Source organism: Channa argus, chromosome 8, assembly GCF_033026475.1.
Source record: "Channa argus isolate prfri chromosome 8, Channa argus male v1.0, whole genome shotgun sequence".
NCBI classification, from domain to species: domain Eukaryota; kingdom Metazoa; phylum Chordata; class Actinopteri; order Anabantiformes; family Channidae; genus Channa; species Channa argus.
The window spans coordinates 11,136,040-11,157,744 of NC_090204.1; the positions used below are offsets into that span (position 1 = coordinate 11,136,040).

The 21,705-nt window shown below is 40.3% G+C and overlaps 1 protein-coding gene across 7 annotated transcripts in view; it reads right to left on the bottom strand.

Moving 5' to 3' along the window:
• The window catches only part of LOC137131682 (voltage-dependent R-type calcium channel subunit alpha-1E), a 93,181-nt gene that overhangs the window by 18,218 nt on the left and 53,258 nt on the right, over window positions 1-21,705 (bottom strand). For 4 of the 7 annotated variants that reach the window (XM_067513288.1, XM_067513289.1, XM_067513285.1 and 1 more), the window contains exons 6-25: window positions 18,558-18,661; window positions 18,197-18,355; window positions 16,266-16,450; window positions 14,051-14,154; window positions 12,642-12,757; window positions 12,326-12,379; window positions 11,131-11,172; window positions 9,851-9,946; window positions 9,534-9,743; window positions 9,280-9,392; window positions 8,988-9,100; window positions 8,425-8,556; window positions 7,779-7,848; window positions 7,561-7,678; window positions 6,118-6,185; window positions 5,808-5,899; window positions 2,066-2,959; window positions 1,218-1,432; window positions 768-879; window positions 360-489 (exon numbers count right to left, since the gene is read on the bottom strand). In XM_067513288.1, coding sequence (XP_067369389.1) covers window positions 360-489; window positions 768-879; window positions 1,218-1,432; window positions 2,066-2,959; window positions 5,808-5,899; window positions 6,118-6,185; window positions 7,561-7,678; window positions 7,779-7,848; window positions 8,425-8,556; window positions 8,988-9,100; window positions 9,280-9,392; window positions 9,534-9,743; window positions 9,851-9,946; window positions 11,131-11,172; window positions 12,326-12,379; window positions 12,642-12,757; window positions 14,051-14,154; window positions 16,266-16,450; window positions 18,197-18,355; window positions 18,558-18,661 — 3,127 coding nt within the window. The remainder of the gene's footprint in view (window positions 1-359; window positions 490-767; window positions 880-1,217; window positions 1,433-2,065; window positions 2,960-5,807; window positions 5,900-6,117; window positions 6,186-7,560; window positions 7,679-7,778; window positions 7,849-8,424; window positions 8,557-8,987; window positions 9,101-9,279; window positions 9,393-9,533; window positions 9,744-9,850; window positions 9,947-11,130; window positions 11,173-12,325; window positions 12,380-12,641; window positions 12,758-14,050; window positions 14,155-16,265; window positions 16,451-18,196; window positions 18,356-18,557; window positions 18,662-21,705) is intronic. The other 3 variants (XM_067513291.1, XM_067513292.1, XM_067513290.1) reach the window with 3 other exon arrangements.

The following is a 21,705-nucleotide window of genomic DNA, read 5'->3' on the forward strand; positions in this document are numbered from 1 at the left end:
ATAATAAACTCCATTCCTCCCATAAGCAACCTGAATCAGTGTGTCTCAATCTCCATCTCACTCATCAGCAATATAATTGCCCGTCATCAAGTAACATTAGCATCCCTCTGCAAAACAATTTAAGGAGTGCTTTTTAGAACTGTTTTTTTTTTTTGTGGTGCTTTAGCTGCTTAGATGAAGGCAGCAACGGGACCTGAGGCAGAGATAAACTCTGACTGTCTGAAGTCATATATCAAGCAAAGGCAGAGTCACTAAAACATCAGCAGCAGAAAATTGAAGCGTCATTAATGTTACAGCTCTCCCTGTGTCAGACAGATGATAAATACATGAATGTGAACACACACGTAGTGGCAACAAACCTTATTCCAGTCAGAGGAGGTGGCCACAGGATCCTCAGCAGCCAGTGCTATACTACTAGCAGCTATGACCAGCAGGATGCACATTTCAAAGTACTTGAGGTTCACCACGTAGTGACAAACTCGACGCACCCTGAGGGAAAGCAGATGGCAGAGTGAGGATATAATCCTGAGGTCAGGGAACCACGTCTGGCAATCCTGCGCAGGCTTAACCAGGCTGACATATAATTGCAGCATAGTAAACAACATAGATGCTGCGCAACAAATCTAAAGACTAAACATCACCTCTTATCATGGCAATATTATAAACAAATGTCATCAGAGTTCATACAACTGTAACGATGCTTGTCCAAAGTGTGGTAGTAAAAGCACAACAGTTTCACATGAGAAGCGTGTGTGGTACCAACTTACGGGTTTTCAGGTTTGAAGATGAACATGCTGTTCGGTGTCACCATGTTGACAGGATTCAGCTCGTCTGCGTCCTCCTTCTCAGACTTACAAGTTTCAGGTTCCTTATTGTTGACTAGAGAAAGTCAGAAGAAGAAATGCCATAATAACCTTCTCACAGATAGTATAAGATGATACAAAGTTTTTTATTTTTATCCCGTAAAATGTGATATAATTAATTTTAGCATAGCAGCAGTGAGCTGAACCAGTGAACTACAGGGGCTGGCTTGCAACTGGCTTGCATTATGATTTCACTCCCAGCTTCTCAAAACGTCTAAACTCTGGAAACTCTTTTTTATTATAGTTTGAAATTCAGCTCAGAAAGTGTTTCATCCAATGAGATACATCCATCCTTTTATTTTTAGATTAGTGTTGTCACAAACCAATAACTGTATCCAAAGCAAAACATTGTACCAATGCCCGTGATTGTGGAGAGCTCCAGAGATGACTGAACATTGGGAACTTCAATGATCACACTGGAGCTGAGCTGAGATTTATCCTGATCCTGTTCTGTCTCTTTCTCTTCTTTGTTGTCCACTGGGATGGCAGGTGGAGGTGGGTCTGATTGCTGAAGAGGTTCTTCATGCTGCGGTGGGTTAGTGTCCCCTGCCTCACAGTGGTCATGCTGTCTGTAGATGCACACAGAAACACAAGGAGGGTAAACATAAGCAGTAGCCTTCAAATTTTTGTCTTTGTACATACTACATTGTAGAATAATACTGAAGACATCAAAGGTAGTAAATAACAAATTAGGATCTGCTGTGAAGAGTGCTGAAATGCTGCAGTGTTTCTTACTTTAGATTTTTAAAAGTTGCCAATGTTTGCCTTGATGACAGCTTTGCATGTTATGGGTAATATCTTGGCCAGATTAATAAAGTGGTTCTATTAACCTACTGTTGTAATCTATTAAACATAAAGACAGGACAGCTAGTTTAGAACATAACAGCCAGTGGATCTGGAAGATTTCTAAAAGATTCGGGAAACTATGAAATGTTTTAATGAAACTGGGATCAAAAAGTTACTGCTTCTGCAGAGAACATTTATTTGAGTTACCAGCATCAGAAATAATAAATTATTATTGAATGTGAAAAATGCCTCTAACAAGAAATCACAAACAAAGTGAGGTCTGCATTTTGTAACAGTTTGTTGTTCTTCCCTTTTTCTTCTCCTCTGCCATTTCTATCTCTCTTTGAGTTAATCACTTTACTAATTGTGATTCATGCTGCCAAACAAGGCTCCATAGTGGTGTTGGTTTGTCTTACCCAGTGTCCTTTGGTTTGGACTCCTCTTCTTCCAATTGGGTCTCCACCTTATTCTCCTCTTCTTTTTCTGGATCTTGTTTCTTCTCTTCGCTTGTTGAGTGACTCACCAAGTGGCTTTCATTTGTGGGAGACGTCCCCTGACTTCTGCCAGCACTCTGATGGTCACAGTGATGTAGTGCTCTCCTTCCCCTGATCCCTCCATGACCTCCCATCTCAGGAGTCAGTGTGTCAATGTTATCTGGTGGTCTGAATTTCTTTACTGCTCTGTGCTGGCGCTCACCGTTCAATCTGGGGCTCCGGCGCTCACTGACAATGTTTTGGCTTTGATTAACAGTCAGTTTTCTGCTCTCAGACACAGCTTCCAATTCAGGACGCTCTTGTATGGTCATGGACACAGAAGCATCAGGAAAATTAATGTTTGACGCATCCAGCGACTCCAGCACTGACGTTGGGGGTTCAGGTATGTCACCAGAGAGCATGGCATTCAGACCCTGTTTCTTGGCTGGGGAGGCCATTGGGTCTGTCAGGTCCTTCAAACTCCCAGACTGCGTTTGCTGCATCGCCTTGCGATGCAGTGACAGCGGGCGTCCATGTTGGGTTTGGGCTGTACCAGGAGGCCCATCCTTATCCTCATTGGGGCTGCTGAACAGGATCTCCCGACTGGACATCTGGCGGTGTCTCCGCAACTGGCTGGTCCTCTGTTCCCACACTGACATGGTCATTCTTTTTCTTCTCTCTCTCCTGGACATGAAAGAGTTAGAGGGATTGAGAGGTGGGGGTAGACGGCCCTCCCTGACGCTGCCCTGAGCACCCTCCAGGGAGCAGGAGTAGTTAGGCCGGCTGCGATGGATGGCTCTTTTCCTGTACAGGTAGGGCCGCCTCCTACGGCTTCCCCTAGAAAAAGAAAGAAAAGATAAAATGTCAAAATGGAAGAAGTGACAATTCATTACAGCGTTGTACTAAACAGTACACATACAGTAGATTTAGATATGATTTATTTAGATTTTAGCTTGTGTTCCTAATTGATGCATGTCTGAAATAATTGGCCTGCATGCTGGGCATTCACCAAAAGGCAAATTAGAGTTTTTAAATGTGCTTTAATGGACTACAGTTCTAATTTCTAGTTTCACCTCTGGTTTATTTAAATGTAAAATAGCAATCAAAATGTTTGTGCAAAAAAATGAATATCACAGTGCATAGCAAGTGTTTTGGTCTGATGTTTGGGAGTTTTATCATCCACAAATGTTAATTTCATATCAACATGAAGCAATTTACTGGCTCAATGACAATGTTAGGTGATAAATTAACAAAGCCGGGAATTGCTCTGTGACCGTAATAACAAAAAGAGTAAAATGCAGAATGAAATCATTGAAATAGATATAGAAATGTGAAATCAAATAAGATTGGAGAGTTTGGAGCAACAGGACAGAGCATGAACAGGATACTACACAGGATGAATCTGGAGCATTTGCCCAAGAAAATGAGGCAGACGTTAGTGAAAGATTCAGAGAGCTGAACAGACAGTTTTACTTACTGGAATGTGGACTCTTGTGTGGTCCGTGTTATCAATGAGCGGTTGGTTGAAAACAAGACATTAGTGCTTTTGTGAGCAAAGACAAAACAGGCCAGAAGACACACAGCAAACCCTCCTTCAAAAACTGGTGTTTCAAACAGAGGCCATAGTCACAGAATGAGTATGTAGTATGCTAACAGCTGGTACCAGCTGTTCTGTATTTGTTATTCAATTGCTTAAGGGTAAAACCTTTCTTTCAGAAGACTAAAAACACAGATTAATTATTAATTTCAATGTTAATTTTTACATCATTTAATCTGTTTGCAACATAAATATTGTCATTGTGCACATCTGTAATGAGTTAAGGAACAATTTGCACCCTATTCTTGCTTTGGTGTGTGTCTCCCTTGGAGCCAAGCGGCACATTGACAAACAAGATGGTAGCAGTATTAGAAACAATTAAACAACATTTATGAACATCAACAGTAAGCGCAACATTGATAAGAAGACATTTTAAGTAGATTGAGATGTTAGAAGTCTGAGCTACAGTATGGGTACAGGTAGAAAACACAGAGATGGGCTCCATCAGCAAACACAAGGAAGTAAAATACCCTTTTACAAAACCACCACATTGGGATGCAGCTCTAAACACCACCGCCACCTCAGAATACTCACATTAGCATTCTTTCAGGACATGCTACTAGAGCTAGAGGAAACTTATGTGCGGAGATTCAAAATATTAGTTTAAAATATTCCGAATACTCATTTGGGTAAGGGATTAAAAACTCCACAATGGAAGAAAAACTGCACGCGCACACTGAAAACACTATCCAAATATTGCAGTCCCAGTAGCACTTGCATTGTGTGAAAAGCATTTTCAGTGAGTGCATTTGTTTGATTTCTGTTTTTCTTCCTGTAATCATGCTGACCAGATGCATGCGTTCCGAAGGTGAAATCATCATCATCCTCCAACATGCTGCACCTGTTTTTATTTTTTCTGTTGAGATAATGCTGTCATGCACGTTCCTTCAAGGTCAGCGGAGGCAGGTACTGCCAGGATTTCATAGCTGACATCAGAGATGAGACTAGAAAACCTAAAGTTCAGAGTACCCTCTCTGAATACAGACGCAAGCCCAAATGACCCTGTGGTATTCCAGTCTTTTCTACAGCTATCTGACAAGAGCCTGACCCTCAGCTGGCTCAAGTGACACTAATGCACATCTTGAGTTTTCTTCCCTTTTTTATTTGAATTTCATCATCAATGAGAAAGTTTTAAGAAAATGCCAAAGCCCCAACAAAGAAAGACAGAAAGCAAGAAAGAAGACAGTACACATTGTCATGTGAATAAAATGTTATCCTTTTAAAACTTCCACATGCCCATGCAACAAACTGCTTGTTTCTCAACACACAGCGTGCATACTGAGCTCAAGGTCCCCACTCCTGTGCATGCACATGCACTTGCGCCACCTACAACAAGGCACTGTGCAATCAATCCCTGAGAAAAACAGCCTATTCTGTAAGCAGGAATCCTGGGCATTGAAAAAACAAAATCACATTAATTTATGAATCAAAATATCCACAAATTTTCAACAGATGAAAGCCTGCACACACTTTTTTTTTTGCCTTCTTACACTTTACTGCCGTGAACTTTCTGGATTACAGACATACAGTATATTACTGTAGAGGACACACAAATGTTAATTTGGACACTAAGTAACCCTGTCTCCATGACAACAATGTAAGTGCCTCCCGCTCCGTCATGGATCCGGTAACCATGGAGACATAGACTTCAATTTAGAGCAAATTACATTGCAGGGAGCAGGCGGAGGCTAGATAGAAGACCTTTCAGAAAAGACGTATCAGTAAGTCTCTAGTGGGACAGCAACAAATACCAGTCCTCTAAAGAAGCCCCAAGTTAAATTACATTACAGTTAGGGCTACAAGCCAGCACTTACACAGCAGCAAAACTTAAGGCTATGTTTTGATAATCCTCAGCCTCCCTTACACCTCCCTATCTGTTCTACAAACCATAGTTAAGTGATTTAAATATACTGAACCAAATGACAGACATGACATTAGCTTGAAGCCACAGCAACTCGTATTGAGTGCTGGCTTTATGGTTAGTCCTACATAGACACTATGGAAGTAAGAAGGGAGGGAGCAAAGGATAGAGACAGAGGGAGGAGTAAAAGAGGTCAGGCAGTGAGAGCGTTTGCATACAGCACTTACTCTGAGGACATGAAAGAGGACAGTGGTCCGACCTCCTTCGCCTTCTGGAGAGCATGCTTCTGGTTGAATGCCGCCTCTGCTTCTTCTTCATCCTGATCAAAAGAGACGAAAAGCAAAACGTGCTGAAGAACCGTAGCATCTGTTTAAATCATTAAACAGAATGTAAGGGATGAAAGGACAAAAGACCATGCTCATAGAGAAAGAGGACTATTAAAGTTATGTAGCATTAAGTAACAGTAAATTCATAACTCATTCATAAATAAAAGCAGATAACACTTTTATCATTTCTTTTAATTCACTTTCTAATTACCTTGGTAAGTTCTTGTGCATTGGCAAGGTTATCCACAGCAATGGCCAAAAAGACATTCAGCAGCGTGTCTGTTCACGGCCAAGTTAAGGACTGACATTGTTAACACTGTTGTGGTTGTTGTTGTTGTTGCTGCTTGTACAACTAGCGCCAATTCCACTGAGAATCAACACCCCAGCTTGCAGCTCAGCCAGGTGGTAAACGGCTGTCAGTTGGCCAGTCTGTATCAACGTGTGGTCTGTTTTCCCCCCAAACATTTCGACAGACCTATAGACATTATTAAGCACATATACATTTTCATGAACACATTAAAATGAACTTACAGATATCATAGTTGCTCTGTTTATTTAACCCATCCCCCTGGGCAGAGCAGAGGGTGGCCACAGGGGATGCCTGGGAGCAAGCGCTCAGTGTCTCGCTCAAAGGGGGTTAAGGCCAGGATTTAGCCAGCCTGATGCTGTATGTGTTGAGCTACCAGGTCGCTATTACAGTATACAACAAACAACAAAGATAATAAACGGTTAATGTACGGCACTTTGTTACCTTGTTGGTACCCAGAGTGCTTTACACTGCTTCTCATTCACAATCACATATACTCACAAACACTTTGAACCAACAATCTGGGGATCAGTGGACCACTGCTCTACCTCCTGAGCTACAATCTTAGCTGCAGCATTATGGCTCCTGCCACCTATAATAGTACTGAGGGCTTTTGCCATTACAACATCAATCACTTGGGCAATAATACAATGTGCTATAAGACAAACACTGAACCTTGTGGCCAGTAGTGCAGAAAAGAAGCAGCAGAAAAAGAATAGGCTGTCAAAAATAACTTATTTAAAGAACCTGCTGCTACTGATTATGAGGAAAGTCCACCTACTTAACAAACACTGAATATAATGTGCTGTGTGTGATATAGTGGGAATATAGTCTGCTGGTTCTGATTTAGTTGTTTTAAACCAGTGTTTAAATTTGTATTTTAAATATTTCTTCTAATAAAAGACAATTTCTGTCAGTCAAATTAGGTTTCATGAGATAATTAGATTAAACCAACGTGGATTTTTTTGCTTTCTAAATACACATTGGGAGGAAGATATTTTTTATTATTCAAACCCAAGTGTACACAATTTAGCATATTGTATTATAGGCACACACAGTTCACGCACACAAGCTCATAGTTTGCTACATATGTGATCTGTTTGGTTTGGTGAGGGGTGTAACTAAAGCAAGCCAAAAGACACTTTTGCTCAGCCATGTTGCCGGTTATTCTAATAATTCTAATGGGAATAAAGTGAATTACTAAATAACTGGTCCTATATGATTACAACTTTTGGAATTTTATGTAATAAAAATAGTTAATCTACTGTAAAAATACAAGTTGTATGGGGGTTACATTTTGGAATCAAACTACCTGTCTTTCCAGATAGAACGAGTAATGAAGGATACAGTTTCCAAACAGAGTGAGCACTATAAAATAGATGGAAGACCACATGCCAGACTTCACACCTCCTTGAGAGCGTATGCCGTTGTACATCACCTCATTCCAGTCCTCTCCAGTCAAGATCTAAGAAAACACACAATATAATCCTCAAAGCTATCCTGAGCTTTGACATTGAGGTTAGTGAATCTATGGGTTCCAGATTTTTGTTTTGATTGATCCAAACCTGAAAGACAGTCATGATTGCTGCAGGAAAAGTGTCAAAGTTTGTTGGGGTGTAGTCTTCAAAGATGAACCTGTGAAAAAAAAGGGTTTAGTCTTTTTTTCCTGCTCTGTGTGTTCTGTATTCTAGAGGACAGGTCATACACAAGACCACGCTAGTCTGTCAGCCTGTACTGAAGTGACAGCTTAAGGGAGTAATAGCTGCATGTGTGTGTGTGTGTGTGTGTGTGTGTGTGTGTGTGTGTGTGTGTGTGTGTGTGTGTGTGTGAGTGACAAATGCACAGGAGTCTTAAATCTTTACCAAGCTCACACAGTCCCTGGGTATGATGGAAAACAACAGTGAACAGACCACAGGTCACCCTATTCGCTTCTCAACTGTGTGTACATTCAATAAAGAGGAACCTACTGAACCATGAAGTCTATTTTAGCACTTGTACTTGTGAATGTGTATTTGCTGGAACCATAGGAAATGTCTACCCAGGCAACCAGGAAAAAAGTATATATTTTCTGCCAGATAGAGTAGATTTGTCTTTCCCTTTGACCCTTCTTTTGCCCCATTTTTTTATGGACCCATAACTCATTAGGACAAAACTACAGTTATAAGCACAAGTCTTTTCCTTAGAGGACTGTGTGTGACTATTAATCATTACCTGCCTCCGAAGAGCTGCATGCCAAGGAGAGCAAAGACAACAATGAAGAGGAAGAGGAGAAAAATGAGGGAGATGATGGACTTCATGGAGTTCATCAGGGAGACGACCAAGTTCCTCAGAGATGCCCAGTACCTTGACAGTCACAAAATCCCATGTTAGTGGAAAAGGCCTAATTGTGATAACTGGACCATTTGGTCCATTTGTGATAAAATGGGTCTTATTTCTGGTGCATGTGGTTGTTTGCTTTGTTAACATTTTAGACTAAATGATTCCTATAGTTGGCATCAGCATTATGCCTGTGGAATTCATAAAAGGGCTTGAGGGCTTGGCATATAACTGATACTGATCAATCTGCAGAAATCTGCAAAGAATTACAATCTGTAGAGGTAATGTAATGTTGCACACAAAAAATAAATACTGCAGAGATCGTCAATTTATATTTTTATTTTATCATCTCATTTGAAATTTATGCCAAACTAATGAAGATAAACTACAATTTGCTGTGAGCAGTGAAATACTACTCGTAAGGTTATGAACAGATGGCAGGTGTGGCAGGGACTAACTTGGTGATCTTAAAGATCCTTAGCAAACGGAGTGCACGTAGGACACTGATGCCAAAAGAAGTCCCAGGCCTGAAGAAACCCCACAGCACTTCAAAGATGCTGCCAACAATTACCTAAAGCGATATGTCAGGAATTCAGCTTTAATTATATGCCACAGTAACTACACAAAGTATACAGACAACATGATGGAGAGGAGAGAAAGACACATGACACAATAGAAACAGAAAATTTTAAGAGAAGCAAATGAATGTTAGAAGAAACAAATATGTAGGGAGGGAGACAGAGTACTGACACTGCAGTCAAAACAGTTAAAGGACGAGTGAAAATAAAGGCGTGGTCCTAAGCTGTACATCTTCAGGAACATCTCAGTCAGGAAAAGAGCAAGGAACAGGAACTCTGCATAGTCTGGAACAAAGAGGAACCCAGGTATTAAGATTTTGAAACATACATGTATAGCTGCAGTTATATGATTGATTTTCTGAGCCATTTGCCAGAGGTGACAAAGGTGGATTAACTATACATTTTTTTCAGTGAAGTGTGACTCACAGAGAAAGTTGGACAGCCAGATGGGCTGTTTATGGTGAACAATAGCCACGCACAGAGTGTTGAGAGCCACTAGGCCGAGCACTGTCCAGTAGAAAGTATGTGTCTTCACCATGCGACGAATGGAGATGCGTAGAAGCCGCTCCTTCCGGCGAAAATATGCTGTAGGACCTCGCTTAGCACTCCTGATACGTGCTCTGGCCATGGGGATGCCTTGGACGAAACCAGAGTAGTACATGGAGTGCATGGAATGTATATTTGAGACTACACCTGACCACCTGCAGTATGTCTTATGAGCGTGTGAACTCATCCAGACTCACCCACAGAGGAGATGTCCCCATATTGTTCCTCCCCTGGCTGCCCTGGATGCGCCACATCCATGCCTCTCCTTTTGATGGTGGTGGCCCTCTTCAACACTGTGAACAAAGCACGATGAAATATAAAAACTACTAGAACAAGCTGTTCAAATGGTAAAACTTAACTGAGAGGGCAGTGTCCGAAGGCTGTCTTTTAAGCAACATGGCACTGACATGCTTTTATTCGCCTAATGACATTATGCTGAATTACTGCATTGACTTTTCACTTCTTGGTGATTGAATGTGAATATGCCCCAAAGTTGCATTGTGCATGACCACTCTTGCATTTTAAAGACATCAATAGGTAGACTTAGGCAATATTTAATTGTGGAATCTCATGATGCAATGAAAAGATAATGATGAAGCAAATGATGAGACTAATTCCAGTAAAGACCTTCTGCATGACAAGCTAATGCCATTGAAGTTTTAGCTAAAAGGGAAAGCTGAGCTCATTAATGCTGCAGTTGAATGGGATAAAAATGATCATTTAATGTTAATGTAATGATCCAAACAATGGAATGCTAACCTTCTGCTGCTACTTTATGATCTCTGTCATAGCAAATCATGCTCCCAGGCGACTTGACGGTCCACGCATGCTTTATGCCAGAGCCATGTTTAAGTGGTGCCATTCAACATCAGGCCATGTGGCGTGCAGTGTGCCCATGCTGCCGTTAGTGTGATGAGCGTTTATGTGTTTATGTGTTAATGATTACCTTTCATCCTCTTCCCCCCTCACAACTTTGTGCTACCATGGAATTTCTGGATCTACACGTGGTCAATATTTGTTTGGGGACTTATTCCACTGATCAAACACACGCACTGACACACAAATATGTTACTGCCATTTTGTACACACAGGAGTGTTTGCTAAAGACAGGAACATCAAGTCCTGTCAACACACACACACATATACACATGCATGCTGCTACCTTTTCAGATCAGTGGTCGCTAAGACAACCACAGCGTGCCACCTTTATTTTTAATTAAAAGCTTCCGCATTTAATTTCATCACAACAGCCGGAGCTTTTATCTGTTTTATTACAGAATAGCATCACACAATTTATCTTTACAAAGTGTCAGAGGGTCTATCTACAGTACGTTGTAGCTCAGAAACATACAGTAAATGAAGAAGGACTTTCTCTGCTTTACTTATGTCAAAGTGTTTGTATGTGTGCATTTGAGCGGGTGTGTCGGCAAATAGAGTGGTTGCTGAGGGAGAATGCAGAAAAGAGGATGGTTCTCACCATATGTATCGCCTGTACTCCACTCTGGGAGCCTCCTGAGAGCTGCCAATCAATCAACATTTAATAAAAGCTCTGCTGGTTTAGGGAGGAGGAAAGGTCACAGTATAGTTGAGAGGGTCAGAGCAGACACTTAGGTGTGTGTGATGCGTCATGTCTAGTGGCTGAATTAGTGATGTCATTGCTAATGCAATGTGGAATACAAAGGTGAGATGATATTGTACTGTATCTGTTGCTGTAGGGGTCAAAGTTAAACATTCTATTTTCAACCTTTTCCTGCTTAGCAGTGACATTTTAAAAGAAGAGTGCTAGTTCTTCTGTCAGTGGAGCCAAATGCTGCTTTCTGCTATACCACAGTTGGATTTATGACCACACACACTGGTTCCCATTGTATGGCTTAATGTTAAGATACAACATCAATTTTACTTGAACTGAATTTCCATAGCATTGACCACCCACATACTGCATATTTACCAAGTTACAATTACTAATCTAATCATCAATGAAAAGCTGCGGATGGTATCACGGTTAGTGTATCAAGTGTTTGGTCATAAACCAATGTGAGACTAAAGTTTTGATTTAAAGTTGACGCCCAAAATAACATCAGGGGGTCACTAAAGTTCTTGCATGTATGTGGGCACAGAGGTGCTTTCTAATGAAACAATAACCCAGCGTAGTAATATTCTCATAATGATAGTGCAAACATATTCATTTTTACCATCTACATCTTAACTGTGTGTGTTAACACTAGCAGCTTATATCTAAACACAAAATGCAGCTGAAGTTGATGGGAATGTCATTAGTTTGGTCAAAAACTGAAATATTAAATGAATCTTTTGAGCTGAACAACGTCAGATAATCATAAAAATGACATGAATATTTGTCCCAAATTTAGGAGTATAATTTAGGAGTTTTTTAGAGTCTGAAACAAAATGGTGGACTGACTGACTCACTGACATTACCATCTCTTGAGCCATGCTATAATAGTCGATAAGGCAAAATCCGACTGATATTCAACTTTACTGTTTCCATTCCTATATCTGCGTTTTAAAAATTGTATCAACCCTAAAATCACAGACAGATAAGCAGCAAATCCTACAGTAGCATATGCCTGAATAGCTTTTACGAAGCACATTTGACAAAGCAATGTGAGGCTAGCAGAAAGACAACAAAACAAGGTAAAACAAAAATTTCTTACCATCGAGGGCAGAAGGTCCCGGATTCTTATTCTCCTCAGCAAGCATCACTTCCTCTGCAAAGGAAAACGTACGATCAGAAATGAGCAGCAGATGATGGCTCAGCTGGAAAGAAAAATACTGGCATCTTTTGTTACTATATTTCGAGCTCAACTGTGGCTCAACAAACAGCTGACAGACAACAGGTTGCATCAGATAGTCCTACTTCCCACCAAAAACAGGATTAGCCTTAAAGCTTAAAATGAAATATGGATTTTCCTTTTCTCATCTAGAGCCAAATCTTGGCTCTCCCTGGGCTCTGACTGGGAGCACAGCCACCTGCTCTGTCGATCCAGGCCCGATAACCGTTGAGCTCCCTCTCAATTTGTTGTTGGCGTCTCAGTTTCATGAAGGCCCTGCGGTTTTCCACTCTCTCTCGCTCTTTGGCAAATTCCCTGCAGAAGCAAACCAAACCATGGCATTTACTTACACTTTGAGGGTACAGAAATTCATGTATAATTCCTCACAGTGACAATTGCTGGGGTAAATAATTTTGCTGCCATTGCTGTCGGAGAACAGAGGAGATGCGAGGACTGTCTCTCCTGTTTGACTGTGGAGATAATGACAATGGATCCCCAATTAACCTTTCTGTAAATCTAATTAACTTTTATAGACTTTGACAGCATGTACTGAAACAACAGGGTTTATCTTGCTAGTGTGCCTGCCACTACCACTAAGTGAAGAAGCCAGTTCCAGTGTATTGTCTGGCTCACGTCTAGCTTGCAGGGATACTAAATTAGCACGATTGTAAAACTAGCTGACTCTATAGTTGTAGCCCATTTCATACAGTAGGATGCATTCGAAGGACAAGTATTATAAAAAATATTGCCTGTTTAAAAGATGCCACTTGTCCTGTTGTACTGTTGTTTTTAAGAAGCATCTCACATTTACTAAAATTGTTTCTTACCAATGACCATAAATTAGGTTGGATGTCTGTAAAACTAACAAAAGCCAAAAAGACTAAGATTAATATTAAACCAAATCTATTGTCAATATTTAAAGGTTGGGATGCCCAAACCCTCGAACCTTCAGAGTTGGTGTGCAGTGTTTGCCAGTGTTAAGTGATTTCAAAGGCCTCACCAATATGTCTCCATAAAGTTGCCCACTAAGAGGTAAAATTGTAATGTCGACCATATCAACAGGTTGTGAATTCTAATTACCTATAATACCATGTGCAGGTATGTACACACAATTTCTTACTTTGAGAATCCATACACATCAAGGTGTGGACCTGTGTGAGCTCTAGTACCGATCCATCAAACTAAAAACATGGCGCACAGCTCTTCATCAGAGCAACATGGTTTATTCACCAAATGCTTTGAGCTATCTTGTCTTCTCCTGAGTGATGTGTGAGGTTGTTCCAAGATTCCTTAAATAGAGTCATGTCTGTGAATAAAGTGTTATACTGGAGGAAAAAACTTTATATACCTTTAACAGTAGGTTTTCCATTTGTTACACATCAGAGATGTATTAATTATGACTGGCGACCACCTGAACATAAATACCTAGTGAATATGATGTTATTTCACTTTTTAGGTTTCGAAAATGCAAATGAAAGGGACGTGGTATACACGTGTCTATTATCTAGGTGAAAGACAGTAAATCACCACTAGTTTTACAAAAAAAACCTAAACCTTGAGGATTTTAAAATTAATTTGCATAGTAATTTGACAAAAAAGTAAACCTACCCAGAGAGGACTCCCAGCACCAGGTTCAGAACAAAAAAAGAACCGATAATGATGAGGGGGATGAAGTAGAGCCAGTTCCAGCTGGGGCCCAAAGCATCATCAGTCTGAAACATTAGAAAACAACAACAGCTAAAAGTTTAAATTTAGTAAAATCAAGTCAGGCTGGATCAACTTTTGCTGCCATTGAGTTATAAAACAGAAATACACAAGTGTAGGTTTTAAAGTGGCTGCTGAGCATTCAAGCCAGAGTTCGGGCAGGACACCGAACAGACACATCATGAGTATTGATCTGCTGCAGCCTCATAGAAGGAGTGTGGAGGAGAGTGGAGGTATTCAGTGAGCAGCTACTGTACGAAGCTAAAATAGAAGCACCTAACTGCATCTCTGCTTAGACCTGGGGAAGTGTACATAACTGCTGCTTTACAACTTTTGTTTTCTTATTTACTCCACTGTATTCATGCAACGAGAAAAAGACTTCTTTAGTGTGTCTGACTACACTGTAGTTGCGTAATTGTGTATATACCGACAACAGTAAACATTATTATTACAGTCATTCTTTATGGTCAGCAGTCCTATTTCAGCAGCACACTAACAGAATGTCATCCCTCTCCTTCCTCTGCCCCTCCCTGTTCATATGCAAAGCTCATTCAGCATCACTTTAGACAACATAACACAATCATTCTGGCAAATCGTCTGCCTTCATCCATCTCAATAAAAACTGAAAGAGCAGGCAGCTGACCGCAAATTACACCCTAGCCCAGCAGTTTGTGAGCTTGAGCGTGTGCTGTGGATTGGTGCTTTCCTGAGAAGTAAAAAGAAAAACAAAGAAAAACTGGAAAAAATGTCTCTGTATTTAATTCTGTGATTGTTGTGCTGTTTTGACATATTTTGTTGGTTGGCAATTTTACTTGGCCACATTAAGTACAAAAATATATCGGAAGAAGTAATTTAAATAAGAATAAAAAAACTTCTCTTTCTTGTTGATGGGTATTTCCAGGCTGGGGATATTGCAGGTGTTCCTTGTTACATCAACTTTTCATGCAGAGCATGTTTGGGCCTGAAAAAGTTTTGTTCTTTAAATATGTTTGAAAAGTGATCACTTGAGCTTGACACACAATGGTTGTAAAAGCTTTTAAAAACATTATTTATTATTATTATTATTAAATAATATTTGAGGAAATACTACAACCAAATATATGTTAAAATATATTTTTTCTGTTTTTTAGAAACGTCAAGTTTCTCTGATGGCACCATACATTTTGAATTTTAGTGTAAAAAATATGTACGCAGAGTCAGACTGCAGATTGTGAGAATGATGCTTTTTGCAATGCACTTTGCTAGAAGCTTTTATTGTGGCAGGATTTTGTACTTCATTCTTATCTGAACAGAAGCTAGTAATTCTGCTCTGCTGCAGCGAAAGGTGAACATGATTGATCTTGATTTGTTGGATGGTCATGTGAGGAACAGCTACATCAAATTAGCAAATGGTGCCACCGCCTGCCTTTCTGTCTACATAATGTCTGTGTGAGTCTGCCTGCTTCTTTCTCCCTGACATAGATGCTCATGAAGCACAGTGCAGCATTTCATCCCCTTCTGACAGTTACTCTACAGCAGAAAATATTATTACTGTTTCAACACATATTATTTGAGCACATCTCAGTGAGAAGCAGCATGAAGTATATTGTTTCCTGTTATAAAAACAAACATGACTTTTTCTTTTATACTATAAGAACAGCAGTACCTCTAGAGACACGGTTCAAGCGTTGAAAATTTGTTGAAACTTAGTTTTCTGATAACTTTACCAGGAGAATGTCCTCCTGATATAGAAATCACATATTTACTTTGTATTTCGAGTTATTAGTGAACAAACTGCAAAAGAACTCCCTTTCATGCTAATATAGTGCATAGCAGAGGTTTACACATTTATTCATTCCAGCTCAAATTCCATGAGATTTCATGACAAGCAGACTGGCTGTCTAATCTCTATTCAGGCCATGAAGCTTGCTGCAGGAGTTTCTCAGGATAGATGGAATAAAAATGGCAAGCTCAGAGCAAAACATGTATCCGCACTGCACTCTGCAGTAACCCAGTAACCTCCCTCCACACATTCTTCATCCAGAGACAGATGGCTCAAAGGACAGGAGAATACAAGGGTTGCAGACATCCACTCGCAAACCATCAGTTGCATGTGTTGCATGTGTGTGTGCTGTCCTACATTGTAGAGTACAGTTGTCCATCCCTCCATGGTGATGCACTGGAAGACAGTGAGGACAGCAAAAAGGATGTTGTCGAACTGGGTGATACCATCATTAGGGCCAATCCAGGTATCGGTGCAAGTGTATTTAGCTGGACACTGACGCACACCACATGGGAACTCGAAGTCAGACACAGTCTCGTTTTCTGAACAGAAAGTGCATAAAAAGAAAAGCAGTACATTACATCAACAAACAACAGATCACCCCTGTTGAATGAACTGTAATGTTCCCTGGCATTAATTAAGTATAACAATCTCAGCAATGATGCGATTTTTTATTGTACTGTAGCTCTACAATATATGTCAGTTGTGTGATCACAAAGATGTTTTACCGGCTAAAGGTTCAAGAAAGACCCTTCTCATGGACAGTAAAAATGAATTAGGGAACATTCAATACCTCGCTATCAAGCAGCGAAGAAGCAGAGTGTTTGTCTGATCAGTGATTGACCGTCCAACGACGGAAAAAAACTCACTTCAGTCTGTGTTATCTAACTGTCCATTCAGCTTTACTGTGATGGTAGCAGCCTGGAGGTTAATGACAGCTGTGAATGTACAATGAATCATTGTACGGCAACATATTGTTGGTTTAATTACAAAGGACAATGCTTCTGGTTTAATCGAGTCTCCAGCTGCAGCCTGGCACACCATTCTTTATTTGCATTTGTGCGTTTGTTACTATGTCAGTGTAAATATACACGACACATGAAAACACATACAATACTCAATAAACAGTAATAAAATAGTTCCGTCTTTTTCTTTTAAGTTCTGTGACTCTGTGTTGTCAAAAACCGTGGTAAAATGTGTTATGCATTATTCACAACCATTTTAGGTCCTCTCTACAAATTGCTCGCCTTTGTGGCATCCATGCCATCAGTGTGTGGCAGAGACAATTTCCTGTTGTGTAATGTAATTCAAATTAGATATGGGCTTTAGATAAATAAAATATTCTGAATAACAGTAATAACAGGATGTCACTATTGGCTAACATCACAATTGAAGCCCTTTGATTCAGTGGATGCATGTGGGTATGTGGGTGTGTATGTGTGTATGTGCAGAATATAACTTTTCTTTTAGTAGAAATAAATAAGAAAATGCACCCCTTTGTAGAGAGGTGCTGCCTATGCCTCTAGTTAAGTCAGACTCACAGAACAGCACCAGCAACAGGACAGAGGGTTGCATGTTTTGAGACTGTGTGAGGAAAGTGACGCAGGCACAGGGAGAACATGCAAACTCCCCCTTCTAGTTGTGAAGTGGCAGCGCTAACCACTCCACCAACGTGCTGCTACAGTGCAGAGATGTGTATTTCTAAAATTTCTAAAAGTGAGGCCTGCCCTTCTGACCAAGCAGAGATTTTCTGCTTGAGTAACAAATACGGCAGCATTCTCCTTTATTGTAATTTGATCAGTGGCTTTCCACTTATCCCTTCAGGGTTCGCCACAGCAGAATGTGGCCACACATGGTGGGGTGGGATTCAAACTCACGGCCTTCTGCATCTCAACCCAATGTTCTACCTTAGCCACCAGGCCCCATACTATAGCTGAGCATGGAGAGGGCGAGCCGGGCTAGGCAGAGTGGATTGATTTCAAGAGTATTTCTAGGTCTGGCTTAAGTTGCATTTAGTAACTTTAACTTTCTGACTTACACGTAACAAAAAAAAACTGTGTAGAAAAAACTGAAAACATGAACTACTTTAGTCCAAGAGGTCATTCATTGGTCAATTTATATGTTTGAGTTTAAATATGTGCACATCGTTCACTGTACTACATAATGACACATGTATAAAGATTAGCACATTTATGAATATACTGGATGAAATATGCTGGTAGTGTGGGTTTGGTGTGTAGTAGAGTGTACCCATAACATAGAAAGATACACAATAATTGTTTTTATACCGAGTATTCCTGGCTGCGTTGTGCAGGTGTAGTGCAGTTTGCCGCTGTAAAACTCCAAGCCAATAATAGCGAACATGAGGATTGCAAAAAACAACAGCAGGCCGATCTGCAGCAGAGGGACCATTGCCTTCATTATAGACTTCAGAACTATCTGCAGACCTGGATGCAGAGCACACAGAGGGACAGGCAGAATTAACTTAGTAAACACTAGTAAAACCTGCCACCAAACCAAGTAAAGATATACTGTATACAATTACAGTTAGGTCAGAACACTGCTTTTTTGCAAATTGGTGGAAAGAACAGAGAAAACTAGGTCACTACTACTATAAATACCTACTGATATGATATTTTTGATACTTACTAGGGATTCCTGAGACCAGTTTTAGGGGTCGAAGCACTCTGACTGCCCTCAGGGTCCTCAAGTCTACTGAGATGTTCATGTGTGCTCCTGCTGCAGCCAGGATCCTAAACAAGTGTCCAAAAAGAAATCCCACACAAACAGCAGACAGAGCAGAATTGTCATGGTCTTGCAGATGATGCACATAAATGCAACAATTTGACGCTTTATAAGATGTGCGGAGCTGTTTTAAAAAGGGAACTCACACACACACAAACACATTAAGGCCATCACACACAGTGTGGGAATATGGCTGCAATGCTCAGATATGAAGTGCGAGGACATGAGGGTCTGTAGCAGGAAGGAAAAACACAGAAAACAACGAGGATGTATTTGGGGCTTTGGCTGTTTCCCTGTGTGTGGGAGGATGCCTGTGACAACTGCTATTTAGGAGGAGAACAAAGAAAGGAGCTCCATCAGGGGAAGGCAGGACACCTTTAGGCTGGGGAGAAATGAAGCTCACGGACAAACACATGCGCGGACACACACAGACACATCGCAAACACATCAACCCTTTGGCCTTCTACACAGAGCCAGAATCCTTCCATCTTTACTTTGTTTTTTATGTTTGTTCTATTCTCCTTCCCCTATCCCTGTGAATATACCTCTATGGCCTTCACCTCTGAGGCCGATGAGGAAAAAAACACAACGTCTGGTAAACGTTCACCAAGCTTCCTCATTAGTCTGCCCTTCTGCTTTCCTTTTCTCTTTTTACCTCCACAACATCACACACAGCTCTTATTCCCTTAATATTTCTTCTTACAGCTTTCCCTTCTCACACCAATATTTGAAACTCCTTCTCAATTACACTTGCACCTTCGACTCTTACTCTGACCTGAGCGCACATTTACTCCCTTTTTACATGGATACCTACTGAGTGAAAGACAGCAGTGGAACAGCTAAAGCAGTTGAGACTTCCTTTACACCACATTTTCTCTTAAGACTATGACATCAAGAGATTAATTACATTCAACTTTTTGTTTTCTGCACTTGAGACTAAGGGCTAACTTCTCTTCTGACCAAATAAAAGCAGCATGCTAAATAATAACATTCACTTTGATCAAGAAGCATAATGAAAAATGAAGGCAGCAACATACACTATGTAAGAAAAACGTAGGTATTTACAAGGTACAAATGACAAAGGGGTGAAACTCATTACTCATTTACTTGTGACTTCAGTGTCAAAGAACGATATTTATGTGCAGCAATTTGCTTGACAACTATTGTATACTTAAACAGCACAGACCCAATAGCATGCCCAATAGCATCGAGCGGTGAGAATAATTCCTGCCATTTAGTCATGTGATTTAATTAAGTGACAAAAGAATAAGAGAAAAGTGTGAGTGGAGTAGAGAGAAGAGGAAAAAGACTAAAATAACTCATCATCCACACAAATATAAAAATAGAAGCATCTTCATGAGATTTCACACCTTTAACTCTTCCACTTTGGATTTTTTGCTCACTTCCTTTTTCACCTCAAACCTCACTTCAACAACACTTTGCTTCTTTCTATTTTGTCTTTTCTCTTTCTCCAAATCCCCCCTTCCACTGCCTCCTGTCATTTCCTCCCATACTTTCTCCATCTCTCCATCATTCTTCAGACCATTAGTCAGTCCTTGCTACTCTTTAGTTGTTATGGAGACAAGGGGATGAAAGGTCTAAAATAGGCTTCCACATTTAGTCCTATATTATTCGGTGGATGTCCTGGGCCCTTTTTTCCTATAATGATCGCCTGTAGAGGTAAGGAGGGTAAGGAAGAGTGGGCTGCTCTAAATGTCCAACTAAGGCAACAAAAATTAATTTCTATTGGCAGAGAGACATTTTTAATCAGTGCCATTTTGAATTTTGTTGGCTTTTTAGGTTCTTTAAAAAAAGGCCGAAGCACCAGATATTACAACAGTTAGGATAAAAATGTTTCTGTGTCTTGGGCTGGATTCTGTAAGTCAGTATTACTCTCATGCTAATGGAGCAAAGGTAGTTGGTGCTAAATTCTGTAAATAAAGATAAGAGATAAACTGCTTAAGAAGGCTCAGTTAACAGATGTTCGCTAAATTTGTGATGTAAAATGGATTTTTTTTCAAAGTGGACTCAAATGTGTTGCAAAAATATTTGCACTTTACCTCAGGTGAAAGTCAGTCTTGCTGTAAATGTACACATGCTATAAATGATGATAATAATAATAATCGTAAATTATCCTCAAATTATTTATTTCAAAACTGCAGAAAAAGTGCAAATACGTGTGCAGCTGTTTGGAGCTGTCCATGGTGCTGAATGATGACAAAAACATTAGGTAACTTAACTGCTGGTTGGTTTAGCTGACTTTTTGACAATTAATTCTACGTTTTACCAATGTGACTGTATAGCGTCAAATTGCATCACATATATGTCACCTAATTTGCAGTATGAGTTGCGAGCTTGCTGATTTATTTTAGTCCTGCCTGTAAGGTGTACCAGTCTAGTCTAAAGGAAAACTAACTGAATTTAAGAGGCCAGGCTTCCTGCTCACTTCCCCTCTCCTCTTTAATACTTGCCTATACTTGTTTTTGGATCTTATACAAAAACAATAGCATTTGCTGGCTAATGCTACACAAGAACTCTCCTTGAATGTTTATTGGATTTTAAAAACCATTACATAGCGTACACTTGCCTCAATCACAGGGGTCACAGTCATCACTGTGACAGCTATGCTGCACATTACAGCCGTCTGGTCATCTGCACTGCCAATATGATGGACACAAGGAAGGTGACAGAAACAGGGAGTTTTACTTCAGCCGAGGGAAGCACAACACGTGGCTTATTTGGCACAAATTAACAATTTGGCAGACAATTAGTTCCTGTGTGTAATTTGTTTCCCTTCTCCATAGCTCTCGACTATTAGTTTATCGGTTTGCTGTTTATGTTGGGTTAGGCCCATAAGGCCCACTTTATAAACACTTCAATAATGCCCGAGACAACACACATCAATTGGCTGGTAAATCTACAAGTTAAAAAAGTCCCTTTTAGTGATCAGGAGCTGTCACACAGAAAAACACATAGTACATTGTTTCTCGCATATATGTGAAAAAACACTGTGGTCAACTGAGCTGATGCCCCGGTCAGAGTGTTCAGCCAT